Below are 12,677 nucleotides of genomic sequence, written 5' to 3' on the forward strand. Positions count from 1 at the left end.
TGAGGGAACAGTTGCCTGTAGATGGGAGGGGGCTGGCTCAAGGACACAGTTCATTCTTAACTAGGCTGGGATGTCTTCTCCATGGGAACATCACTTCTCCATGATCCCCATCCTGTTCTCAGAAGTGAGGTGATCCCTTCTCTGACCCTGATAAAGGAAGAGAGAGGTCCAGTCCAGGACAACCCTCAGAGTCAGGAAGTGCTCCCCTGGGTTTAACCTCATGCTGTCTTCTAAGCTCTCAGGAAAAGAGTGGCCCTGTAGTTCATGATCTGATGTGACTTTGAGACTTCTGGCATCCCCTTGGCAGCTTTCTTTAGAAGGAAAGTTTTATGAGGCTGATTTTTATTCCTGATTACAAACTACACAGACTACTTGGCTGTTGCTCACAAGCAAGCTCAATAAAAATCGAACCCCAAGCTGAAGCTCAGAGAAGGAGAGTTATTCTCCTGAGGTCACACAGCAAGTTCTAGGCAAAGCTGAGACTGACTTCCAGGCCATTGTTCTGGAAGTCACTCACAGTATCTCCTCCCAGGAACTTGAACTTCCTTGGCACCTCCTTGGACACTGAGACCAGTGCATGGACAGCAGAGCCACGAGGTCATTGGGGTCTGTCTAGGAAAGTCCCCCTTCCACTGTAGGTTCCTGCCATCCCATAAGTCTTCCCTACCCCCAAATTATTATTATCTAGAGAAACGCTGGGCTGAATGAAGCACAAGCTGGAATCAAGTTTGCAGGGAGAAATATCAATAACCTCAGGTATGTAGATGACACCACTGTTATGGCAAAAAGCAATGAAGAACTAAAGAGGCTCTTGATGAAAGTGAAAGAGAAGAGTGAAAAAGTTGACTGAAAGCTCAACATTCCGAAAACTAAGATCATGGCATCCGGTCCCATCACTTCATGGCAGATAGATCGGGAAACAATGGCAGACTTTATTTTTCTGGGCTCTAAAATCACTGCAGATGGTGATTGCAGCCATGAAGTTAAAAGACACTTACTCCTTGGAAGGAAAGTTATGACCAACCTAGATAGCACATTAAAAAGCAGAGACATTACTTTGTCAACATAGTTCCATCTAGTCAAGGCTATGGTTTTTCCAGTAGTCATGTATGGATGTGAGAGGTGACTGTAAAGAAAGTTGAGCACCAAAGAATTGATGCTTTTGAAGTGTGGTGTTGGAGAAGACTCTTGAGAGTCCTGTGGATTGCAAGGAGATCCAACCAGTCCATCCTAAAGATCAGTCCTGAGTGTTCATTGGAAGGACTGCTGTTGAAGTTGAAACTCCAATATTTTGGCCACCTGATATGAAGAGCTGACTCATGTGAAAAGACCCTGATGCTGGGAAAGACTGAAGGCAGGAGGAGAAGGGGACGACAGAGGATAACTTGGTTGGATGGCATCACTGACTCAATGGACATGAGTTTGGGTAAACTGCGGGAGTTGGTGATGGGCAGGGAGGCCTGGCGTGCTCAGTCCGTGGGTTTGCAGAGTCGGACATGACTGAGCAACTGAAGTGAACTGAACTGAGAGAATGGCTCATGCCACTAAGTTATTGTAACATTTCAGAGACTCAGGGTGTTTTGCCTTATCATTTATTTCTCAAAAGAGACCACAGGAAGGAGGTAACTATGCCATCCAGGCAGATGGAGTGCCTGCCAGTGGAGCTGAATCTCAGACTCCAAAAGGAGGGATGCGTAAAGAGCAGGGATCTCCCAGTAAACTGTTGCAGCAACCCTTTCTGATATTCCTGGGACATAATGAGGTGAGATGACAGGGTTAGCAGAGCTAAGGATCGGTGGTCTGGGTTGGAGCCTGCAGTGAAAGTGAGTGCTCAGTAGGGAGCTACCTGCAGGTGTGGGGAAGGGATTTTCAAATGTGCAAGACCCAGTGTGGAGACTTCATTTTCCTCCACAGTCTGTACTGGCTTCTGGGAATTAGATCAAATAGCAACGTCTTCCAGTCTTGACCATGTGACCATGTATAGGAGAGGAACCTTGTTGATCCAACCCTCCTAAGCTCTTGGTTGTGTCTTGAACCCTTGTAATTGTCCAAGCCACCTTCTTTGTTCTTCGTGGCTTGAGGGTGTGCCAAGACGCTCTCCAATGTGAGTATTTTCTTGCTTGCCCAATCTGTAGCACTGGCTCAACTCTTTACCGGATTTCTTTCAATGGCTTTGTGTTGTAGCTGTCAACTTTGTGTGAGCAGGGGTGGAGGTGAGTTGAGGAGCCTCCTGTGTCTCAGTCATGGACCAGAACTTCCTGTTTTCAGTTCTTTTACATATACATCTGGGAGTGGAATTCCTGAGTCATCTGGTAATTCTATGCTAACCTTTTGGAGGAACTGTCAGGCTGTTTTCCACAGAGTTTACACCATTTTACCTTCTTCCCAGCAATGCACAAGGGTTCCAATTTCTTCACCTCCAAGCCGATGCTTGTCATTTTCCATTAAAGTTTTTTCTTATAGTCACACTATTGGGTATGACGTGGTGTCTTGTGAATTTGATTTGCATCTACCTAATGACTAATGATGTTCAGCATCTTTTCCTGGTGCTCACTAGCCACTTGTGTATCTTCAGAGAAATGTCTACGTTCTTTGCCCATTTTTAAATTGGGCTGTTCATCTTTTGAATGTGGAGTGGTGAGAGATCTTCGTATAGTTGAGTCACAGGCCCTTATCAGAGAGCTGGTTTGTTGCTTCTTCTCAGCAGGATCTTCTCACTCTCCTGGTAGGATCCTTTGATGCACAAGTTTTTAATTCTGTTGAACCTTATGTGTTTTAAATATCCTTTGACTTGAAGCTATTATATATAAAGCAGTCCATGGACTTATTCTTTGATCTACCTCTCTCCCTCATCCTCCTATCTGACAGAAGTTTTACTATGTGTACATTATCACAGAAGGTCATATTTACATACTACTTATTACTCCTTCATGAAGCTATTATATATAAAGCAGTCAGTGGACTTATTCTTTGATCTACCTCTCTCCCTCATCCTTCTATCTGACAGAAGTTTTGCTATTTGTACATTATCACAGAAGGTCATATTTACACACTATTTATTACTCCTTCATCAGACTTAATTCCACAATTAAAAGGTTCAGTACTCAGTAATAATCATGTTGCTAATTCCCGCAAAAGTTTCTTAATTGACTAAATCTTGTCTCTTGGAAACTCCCCAGGAAAGTTCTCAAAACCAATATTTCTTGAGTTCTTGCACATTTAGAAATATATTTAGGTCAAGGACAAGTTAGTTGTGCAAAAATCCTGAGTGCATATTTTCTTTCCTAGAGTGTCTAAGTTTTGCTTCACTATTTTCTGGCATTGAGCATTGCTATCTTACAACCTGATTTTTTAAGGTTTTGTTTCTTTTTTAGTTGGAGGGGAGAGTGTTGGCCTCCTGAAGTCTTCTATTTTTATCTTGAAAGACCACAATTTTTTCTTACATTTATCTTATGTTTACTATAATGTGAGCTCTTACTATGTAGACTGAATCTTTTATTTCAGAAATATTTTCCTCAATTATTGTTTTAAATAATTCTTCTGTTTTGCTGACTTGGTTTTCTTCCTGGTAGGACTTGATTTTCGTGTTGGTGAATCTTCATTGACTTTTTAACATTTAAGACTGTGTGTTTAAGGTACTTCTTTCTTTACTTTTATTTTATGTTATATGCTTTTCCTATGTTTCCCTTTTTCTTCCTTACTTAGTCCTTATTATGAAATATTTTTGTCCTTTTCTTCAATTCTCTTCTCTCCATCAGATTCTATTTCAAATATTCCTGTTACCTTGCTATCTCCTCTTTGAGTTTCTATATTTCTGTCTTATGATGGTTCCTCATACTTTTAGGCTTCCCTGGTGGCTCAGATGGTAAAGAATCTGCCTTTAGTGTGGGAGAGTTGGGTTCAGTCCCTCGGTTGGGAGGACCCCTGGAGAAGGAAATGGCTACCTACTCCAGTGTTGTTGCCTGGAGAATTCCATGGGCAGAGAAGCCTTGTGGGCTACAATCCATGGGGCAGGGGAGTAGGACATGGCTGAGTGACTTTCACTTCTCCTCATATCTTTAATTTGCTTCACTAGTTTTAAAAATCTATTTTAGATTATAATTTTTTCTCAGGTTTGTGGTGACATTTTACTGGGTATTTTAAGACTCCTCTTTCAAATGCTTTTAAGGTTTGCTTCTCATTTCTGTTGTTTTAACAAGGAGTCTCTTTATACAACTTATATGATTTCCAAATTTCTTTCTTATTTTAAAATCAGAGTCAGGGACTACCTTTTGAGAGGAGTATCTTATTTGAGTGGGAAGGGTTGGAAGTAATGTTTCTTAATTTAGCTCAAGGGCTCCCTCCTTTGCAGTTCTCGTAACACACAGGTGGACTTCTCTTTCTTAGGTACTTGTCTGAGAGAGGAGGGCTCCACCGTCAGCCCTGGCCACTAAGAGATATTACTCCAGCATTGCAAGGTAACGACTGCTCTCGTAAATACCCTGCATTCTTCTCTAGTGATTTTATTCATATCTCCCAGCTCTTGTGTCCTGCCTGGCTTATTCTCAGACCCACTCACTTCAGCTCCCACTCAAGTGGGCAAGCTTTGCCTTCTGAGAGGTGAAGAGTTTCTAACTGGCCGTGTAAGTATGGGAGGGAGCTGGGGAATGGCAGGTACTGTGCAGTGTCTCCACCTGCACGCATTTCAGCTGCTCCCAGAATGCCTTCCTGCAGGGGTTGTAAATCAAATGCCTATCTTTTCCCAGACTCTTTCATATCCAGGATTTCACGCGTGATTTTGGTTCTTACAATGGGATGTGCTCATACAATAGCTGAAATTCTTTTTCTGGTAGAATTACCTAAGTGATTTCTTTTGACGGCCTCTGATTGACTCACTATTTTCCTTTTACATTATGACATATTTTAAACATCACTTTGTAACACTTACATTAATGATTATTTCTTTAGATGCAACTCTCAATTACCCTGTTTTCTCCACTCACGTGATTATTTGAGTGCTTTATTCTAACCCATAATGAATTTTGGTGGCTCAGTGGTAAAGAATCTGCCTGCCAATGCAGGAAATGTAAGTTTGATCCCTGGGTTGGGAAGATCCCTTGGAGAAGGAAATGGCAACCCTCTCCAGTATTCTTGCCTGAGAAATCCCATGGACAGAGGAGTCTGGGGGGGCTTCACTCCGTGATGTTGCAAAAGAGTTGGACACAACTTAGCGACTAAACAACAACAACAAATTATGAGTTTTAATTTTCTTTATTTGATATGTTCAGATCATAAAAGTAGTGATTTTTGCTGTGATGAAATAAAATTCTTATTTCTGGGCAGGATAAAAAAAAAATTGGCATAAAATTCTCTTTTGCATCCGTTTGGGCCTCTTCCCTCCCTCCCTAATGTGTAGTGTGTGCCTGCATTACATATTAAACAAACGTCCTCAAAGATAGGAGCATCTGCTTGACCATAAAGATAACATTTTCCCCTTTCTTCTGATATTAGCAATATAATATCTTCAAAGGATAGCATTCTTTCCCAATTCTGCGGGGATCAGGGACTTCCCGCTCTCTTTATATGGGCTTACCTGCACTATGTGTCCTCGGTGAACTTTGTATAAAATATCAGGATGTCATTTTGATGTATGATCCTTTATCTCGAAAATGTATATGACTGTGCCTTCAACTTGCACCTGGCGGAACAGTTTCTCAGAACTTTCTGAGAGTCTCTCTTCCGGGTTATAATCCTTAGTCTGGTTCAAATGAAATTCCCTTTCTTCTTAATTGTTAACTGAACTTTCTTTGACCGTTGAAACAAGAAAAAAATTAAAAAGTATATGGACAAAGGCAGAGCTACTCGTGCTTGTCCTCCTTCCCCTCCCACCATCATCATGTAACCAGTATTCACAGCAGTGGCTATTGCTTCAAACACTTTTCCTTTTACACACATAAGTATATCCATATATAGGAGTTCCAAGTTCAACTGAAATTCTATCAAAACCCATATAGTACTCTCCAACCTTTTTTCTGTTGGTAAGATTTGATGGACATCACTGGAAGTCAGTAAACAGAGATCTAGTCATATTCATTTTTTGGTAATATATTTATAAATGTAACAGGGTCCCATCATACATGATGAGATTTTGATAAAGCAACACTTATTTATTTATTTTCTTCTCCTTTCTTCTATCCTGCCTTCTTAACCTGTATCCTCCTTCAACCACTTAGGGAAAGTATATTAATATTATGACGTGCAGCCTTCTTAATATGACAGTAGCGATATTTGTCTACTATAGCCAAGTTAGAAACATACGCTCATTATGTGCAAGTCATCTGTCTGGTGACTTTCTATTTTTTTATTTGCATATCTATGGTTATTGTAATACCACTTTATCCTAATTATTACAGCTTTAAAATAAAACTTGATATCTCCTACATCAAGTCTTAGTAAATTATTCTTCTTCAAGAGTATTTTGGCTATCTTGCCTTTTGCATTTTTTGTATGCATTATAGAATTGCATTGCCAAGTTTCTCTCGGCTTACTTTTGTAAAAACTTTCCTGGGGGTTTGATTGCATTGAGACTGAAAATCAATTTGAAGAGAATTGGCATACTTATCATATTGAGTCTTGCAATCCATGAACATGGTATACATTTCTGATTTGGGGGTGTTAAAAAATGTCTCTCACTAAAGTTTTATAATTTTCTTTGTAATAAATCTGCACAAAATCTATTATGTGTATTCATAAGCTCTTCATATTTTATATGATTATAAAGATTATTGAAATTTCATTTGCTGATTTGTGTTGTTGATTTATGTAGTACCATTGAGTTTTATATATTTCCTTTGTATGCATCTGTTGTGATAAATTCTCATTGATTCCAACAATTATCTGTAGATTTGTTTGAAATTTTATGAACATAGTTGATTTTTATGTTCATGAATCTATGTTCTATGAATAAGATTTACTTAAAATCTTCCTTTTTCATAGAATCCTTGTTGATAATTTTATTATTAAACAGCTTTTTTGACATATAATTGACATAAGTCCTTATTAAGCTCTGGTATCAAGATTATGTTTACTTCATATGACATGCTGGGAATTGTTTCTTATTTTCTATTTATGTCATATTAGAATTAGTTGTTCCTTGTTTGCCTTATAGAATAGGTTTACAAAGAGGTCTGATCCTGGTGGGTTTTTTTTGGTCAAATATTGTTGACTATTGTTTCCATCTTTGCAATGGTTTTGTACTTTTTCTTGTGGCAGTTTCAGTTTAGAAATTTATTTTTTCTATGACCCTTTTGTAGCATTTAGATTTTTTTGGTGCATGAATTGAAAAAATTAATGAAATAATTTCACCAATTTAAGGATATTGTGAAGCAGATGCACAAGTCCAGAGCAGAAATAATCGAACAACAGTAGGCATTATCTAGAGAAGAGGAGAAAAGAGTGCCACCCTGAGCTATTTTGAGCAGGTCTAAGAATGAGTTAAAATTTTTACTTACAAACCATATCACAGATAAAGACCTTTCTCTATAATATGTAAGGAGTGCTAGAAATTGACAAGAAAAAAGCTATTGAATATATAGGAAAATGAGCAAAAGAAATAATGTTTTCAGATAAAGAAATATAAGTAGCTTTTAAGATATGAAAAATGCTTGAAATAATTCATGATAGAGAAATGCTAAAATCTCTCACTGTTTCCATTGTTTCCCTGTCTATTTGCCATGAAGAGATGGGACCAGATGCCATAATCTCAGTTTTTTGACTCTTGAGTTTTAAGCCAGCTTTTTCACTCCCATCTTTCACTTTCATCAAGAGGCTCTTTAGTTCCTCTTCACTTTCTGCCATAAGAGAGGTGTCATCTGCATATCTGAGGTTGTTGATATTTCTCCTAGCAATCTTGATTCCAAGATTGCTTCATCCAGCCCAGCATTTCACATGATGTACTCTGCATATAAGTTAAATAAGCAGGGTGACAATATACAGCCTTGATGTACTTCTTTACCTTCTTGAGCTCTAAAATCACTGCAGATGGTGACTGCAGCCATGAAATTAAAAGAACTTGCTCCTTGGAAGAAAAGTATGCTTCAACCTAGATAGCATACTAAAAAGCAGAGACATTACTTTGCCAACAAAAGTCTGTCTAGTCAAAGCTATGGTTTTTTCCAGTAGTCATGTATGGATGTGAGAGCTGGACTATAAAGAAAGCTGAGCACTGAAGAATTGAAGCTTTTGAACTGTGGTGTTGGAGAAGACTTTTGGAAAAGACTCTTGGACTGCAAGGAGATCAAACCAGTTAGTCCAAAAGGAAATCAGTCCTGAATATTCATTGTAAAAACTGATGCTAAAGCTGAATCTCCAATACATTGGCCACCTGATGCAAAGAACTGATTCCTTGGAAAAGACTCTAATGCTGGGAAAGATTGAAGGCAGGAGGAGAAGGGGATGATGGAGGATGAGATGGTTGGATGGCATCACTGACTCAATGAACGTGAGTTTGAGCAAGCTCCGGGAGTTGGTGAAGGACAGGGAAGCCTGGTGTGCTGCAGGCCATGGGGTTGCCAAGAGTCAGACACTACTGAGTGACTGAAATGAACTGAACTGAGAGAAATGCTAACTAAAACCTTAAGCAGTGCATCACTTCTCTCTCATCAGATTGGCAAAAATCTAAAAGATTTTGCTCATGTTTAATTTTACTAGCTATGCCAAATTTATTTTCAAACAGGTTGCATGAATATACACTCTTACTAGTAACGTGTGATGGTTTCTTCTCTCTACAAAACAATGAAGAAAAGGTAGACAACCCAGCAAGAAATGAGCAAGATACTTGAGTTAACAGAAAATTAGAAAATCCAAGACAGTGTTTACCTCTGTGGAAGATGGACAGAGAAGAAACTGGTGAGAAATAAATGTTGATATGGCATATATACAAGAAATAGTCGCTTTTTGTTCTTGGTAAGTGAGTATCAGTTCTACACACTTTTTTGTTTATATAATTTATTTTGTAATGAGCTTTTTTTTTTTTTTTTTTTTTAACTAGCCTGCCAACTCCAACATCTTGTATTTGCTATAGCTCCTTAATGTTTCAGCAGCACTGGTGGGCATGATGAGGCCTAGTCCAAAGAAACAAAGGATGTTTGACTATAAAATACTTAGTTTGCTTTCATCCCTGTCTCACCCAGAACTCAACTGTTATTTCCACACTTCAGGTTCTGTCCCTGACAATACCTAACTTCTGGGTATTCATTTTTTTACTCTGAACTTTTACAACAGTGACAAAATACCAACTCAGACTAGCTTAGGAAGTTTATTGGGTCATAACCGAACTATGGGAAAGGTGCAGAAGAACTGCTCTCAAGATAAAGGGGGATGAAGTGCTGACTGATCCGTTCTGAAGCCTCTCTTACCATCATTTCTCTGCTTTTATAATTGAATTAGATTTACTTTTCTCAAAATTTCTCCTTCTCCCAGACTGGAACTGTACTTCGGGAGTTTCCAGGTTCATCTCTCCGAACTTTACCAAAATGAGGGACTTCCTCTTAGTGTCCATTTAAACAAAGGATGTCAATAAACCACACACAGACACACACACACACACACCCTGATCTCTGACTGGATGTCAGGCTTTCATGATCAAAAATTCCCATTAGATTCCTAAGTTGATGGTACAAAGAACCAGGAGTTCTTTGGAAGAAACAGGGGGCCTGTTCTAAAAAGGCAGAAGCCATGTTGGATGTATACATTGTAGATATCCACCTTATAAATGATTTCTACTTTCTTCCTTTTATTTTATGGGTGTTTTCTGTCTTCTTACTGAGGTTTCAAGAGCGTCATGCCACTCCAGATGTCGAATGCCACCTTCCCTATTACTTTCTTGGTCCACTTCAGGGATTGCCTGTGAAAGAGCAAAGTATTATGATTAGTCATTAAACACTCAAGGAAAATTTGCCTTTGAGAGTTTTTCTTGGGATCAGGGGGAGAATGAAAGAAAAGCCTAGCTCGGGGCTGGGAAGGGTAAACTGTTAAGTCTGGGTGGGGCTTGCAGGAGCCGGGGAGTAATGGGGGAACACCGTGGCAGTGAAAACAGAACACCGGACCTATCACTGACTTGTTGAATGACTGTGGGTGATTCCTCTCCCTCTTTTGGGCTTCATACTCTTCAAGTATAAAGAATTTGATCATGGTGGTGCCTACAGACCAGCCAGCCCTACCTCTTTGTGAGAATGTGAGACAGCTCTTGGGGCTATTAGAAGTGAAATAACAGACACCATATCTCCCTGTGGATAATCCCTGGGGAAGGGCCCAAGGTCCCTCCCAGGATGGGGGTGGATATTTCCTGGTAGAACTAAGAAAAAGTAAGTCTTATCCTTTGTGAAAGCACAGATCCACCCTTGGTACGTGGCCAAGCTGAAGCTGCATAAAACTAGGCTTAGTTACAGCTCTCAGTCATACACCTTCCTGACAACATGAAGACCAGAAGCTTCTTGGTCCAGGTGGTGGTCCTTCTCATCCTTGGGATGCTGGTGGCAGAGGCAGCTGTCGTAACAGGTGAGTGGACGAGTGGCCTGGGTAGGGCTGGCTTGGGTTGAGGAGAGGATGTTGGGGGCAGCCTGGGTCTTGACAAGGGGCAACATGCAGAGCTGGAACCCACTCTTCAGCCTGGAGAGCAGGTTTTGTGTGTATCCAGAGAAGTAGGAAATTGCCCACTAGACTCCGTGTACATTCTGCCTCAGGACTGAGAAATCAGGGCTGTTTGTAGAAGGAGTGTTGTAACATGACCTTGGTCTCAAGCATTGATACTTGGACAGAACATGCAATGAAGTGAGGAACCCCAGGAATCTGGGCCCTGGTTGTGGGGGTCTCTTCCCTGCCTGTTTGTTCCATCAAAGCACTTGATCATTAGTTCTGTAAGAGGAGGTTAAGAACTAACAGGGCCTCAGAAATCATGGGGTCTGAAGACTTTTGTTTTCCAAAGCAGGACACTGAGATCCAGAGTGAGGTGAGGGATTGTCAGGGCAATCTCCAGAGCCAGGCTGGAGCTCAGGTCTCCTGGCATGTGTCTCACAGCTCCTTGCCCTTCCACCAAGTTTCCTCAAAGATGACCATGTGTCCTCATCTCCTGAAAGTCACTCCTCCCTGGCATATCCTCATGAGGGCCCAGGACCCAGAATGGAGGGTGAGGGGAAGAAACGGACACCCATAGGAAACCTGGTCCTATGGACGTTTTCCCCAAAGCCCAGGGAACAGCCATCTGAGAGTGCAGACCCCAGCTAGCCCTGGTGAGCCTCCTCTGTCTCAGTGTCTCTCAGCTTAAGGGACACCGCAGTGAGCAGTGGCTGGACCTGGAGGAAAGACTAGATAGTTGAAGCAGACATGCTGGTCTAAATATTAGTAATAGTAGGGATATTTCTTTCAACAGGTCGCCCAAAAGGTCAAGGCACTACGAAAGGAAATGTTGTAGTCAATGGAAAGGGTCCAATCAACGGTCAATATCCTGTCAAAGGACAAGATCCAGTGAAAGGTCAAGACCCAGTCAAAGGACAAGATCTAGTGGTAGGACAAGACCGAGCCAGATTTTTATTCAAGCCTGGCTACTGTCCCAGGTTTCTGTACAAATGCGTCTTGTGGAATCCCCGTAACAAGTGTCTGATAGATGCTCAGTGCCCAGGGGCCAAGAAGTGCTGTGAAGGCTTTTGTGGGAAGACCTGTATGGATCCCCGGTGAGGTGAGACCTGGGTCGAGGAAAAAGTGACCCGTGAGGGCACAGAGAGGCTGATTGGTGGAGGGTTATCCTAGACTAGTGGGGGGAAGGACATGGGGAGGTGATGGAGAGACTGAGGGGTCTCAGAGGCTATAACTGGGGTCCTGAGAAGGATGACATGTAGACTTGGTCCTGCCTCCCACTGCCTCTGAGTCTTTCACCTGCTGACTCACATTTCCGACTCTCTTTTCTTCTACCAGGTAGAGTCTTCTTGCTGCACCTGTGACATCCCCAGGGATGTATGCCCCGGTGCCTGCCGCACGACCCTCTCCCAGACTGCCCCTTCTTCCTCTCATTCAGGAGGCCCAAGCTTGAGCATGGACTGCCTCCCTCATGAACTTTCCAATAAAAGACTGCTTTCAATTCCATTTGTTTCTGGCTCCTGTGACTTCTGGGCTCCCGAGAGCTCTGGGTGTGGGTTTGAGACTTCCTGTCCCTGGTGGAGAGTGGAGCGGGACCCATGGCAGATGTTCTTGGGGTGTGAAGGAGAGCAGGGGCAGGAACAAGAGGCCTATTCCTAGGATTCACTGTATAAATCCAAAAATCAACCCAAGAACTGTAGCCTCCATTTCATCACGAGATGGAAACCTAGACATTTGGCCTCTGGCCTCGGACCAGGGAAATAAAGACCCCAAACCTTCCCATTGACCTCCACTTCTGACCTGGCTATGATCAACCCTGCCAGTGTGACCAGCCAGCCCTCCTGGCTAAACCTCTGACTCCCTCCTTCCCTTTCTCTAACATTTCCCATGAATCTGTATCCTCCAAGAAGACAGAAAGACAGATGCCAGGAAACCCCTGCTCTCAAAGCATTTCACCTGTTCACACCTGAGATGACCTCAAATAACACATAATTCCTTTGGGTGAAGCAATATCCTCTCCCAGCTTCCTATTTCAAGATGGGAATGAGGAGGCAAGACACATCGAT

The 12,677-nt window shown here is 41.6% G+C and overlaps 1 protein-coding gene across 1 annotated transcript; it reads left to right on the plus strand.

Annotated features, from left to right (window-relative positions):
- Positions 1-10,355: 10,355 nt before the first annotated feature.
- Positions 10,356-12,117, plus strand: LOC133045152 (elafin-like). The gene is made up of 3 exons (XM_061127356.1): positions 10,356-10,536; positions 11,408-11,713; positions 11,950-12,117. The coding sequence occupies exons 1-2, from the start codon at positions 10,455-10,457 to the stop codon at positions 11,710-11,712; spliced, it is 387 nt and encodes a 128-aa protein (XP_060983339.1). The 5' UTR covers positions 10,356-10,454; the 3' UTR covers position 11,713; positions 11,950-12,117.
- Positions 12,118-12,677: the final 560 nt, after the last annotated feature.

Source organism: Dama dama, chromosome 23, assembly GCF_033118175.1.
Source record: "Dama dama isolate Ldn47 chromosome 23, ASM3311817v1, whole genome shotgun sequence".
Classification (NCBI taxonomy): domain Eukaryota; kingdom Metazoa; phylum Chordata; class Mammalia; order Artiodactyla; family Cervidae; genus Dama; species Dama dama.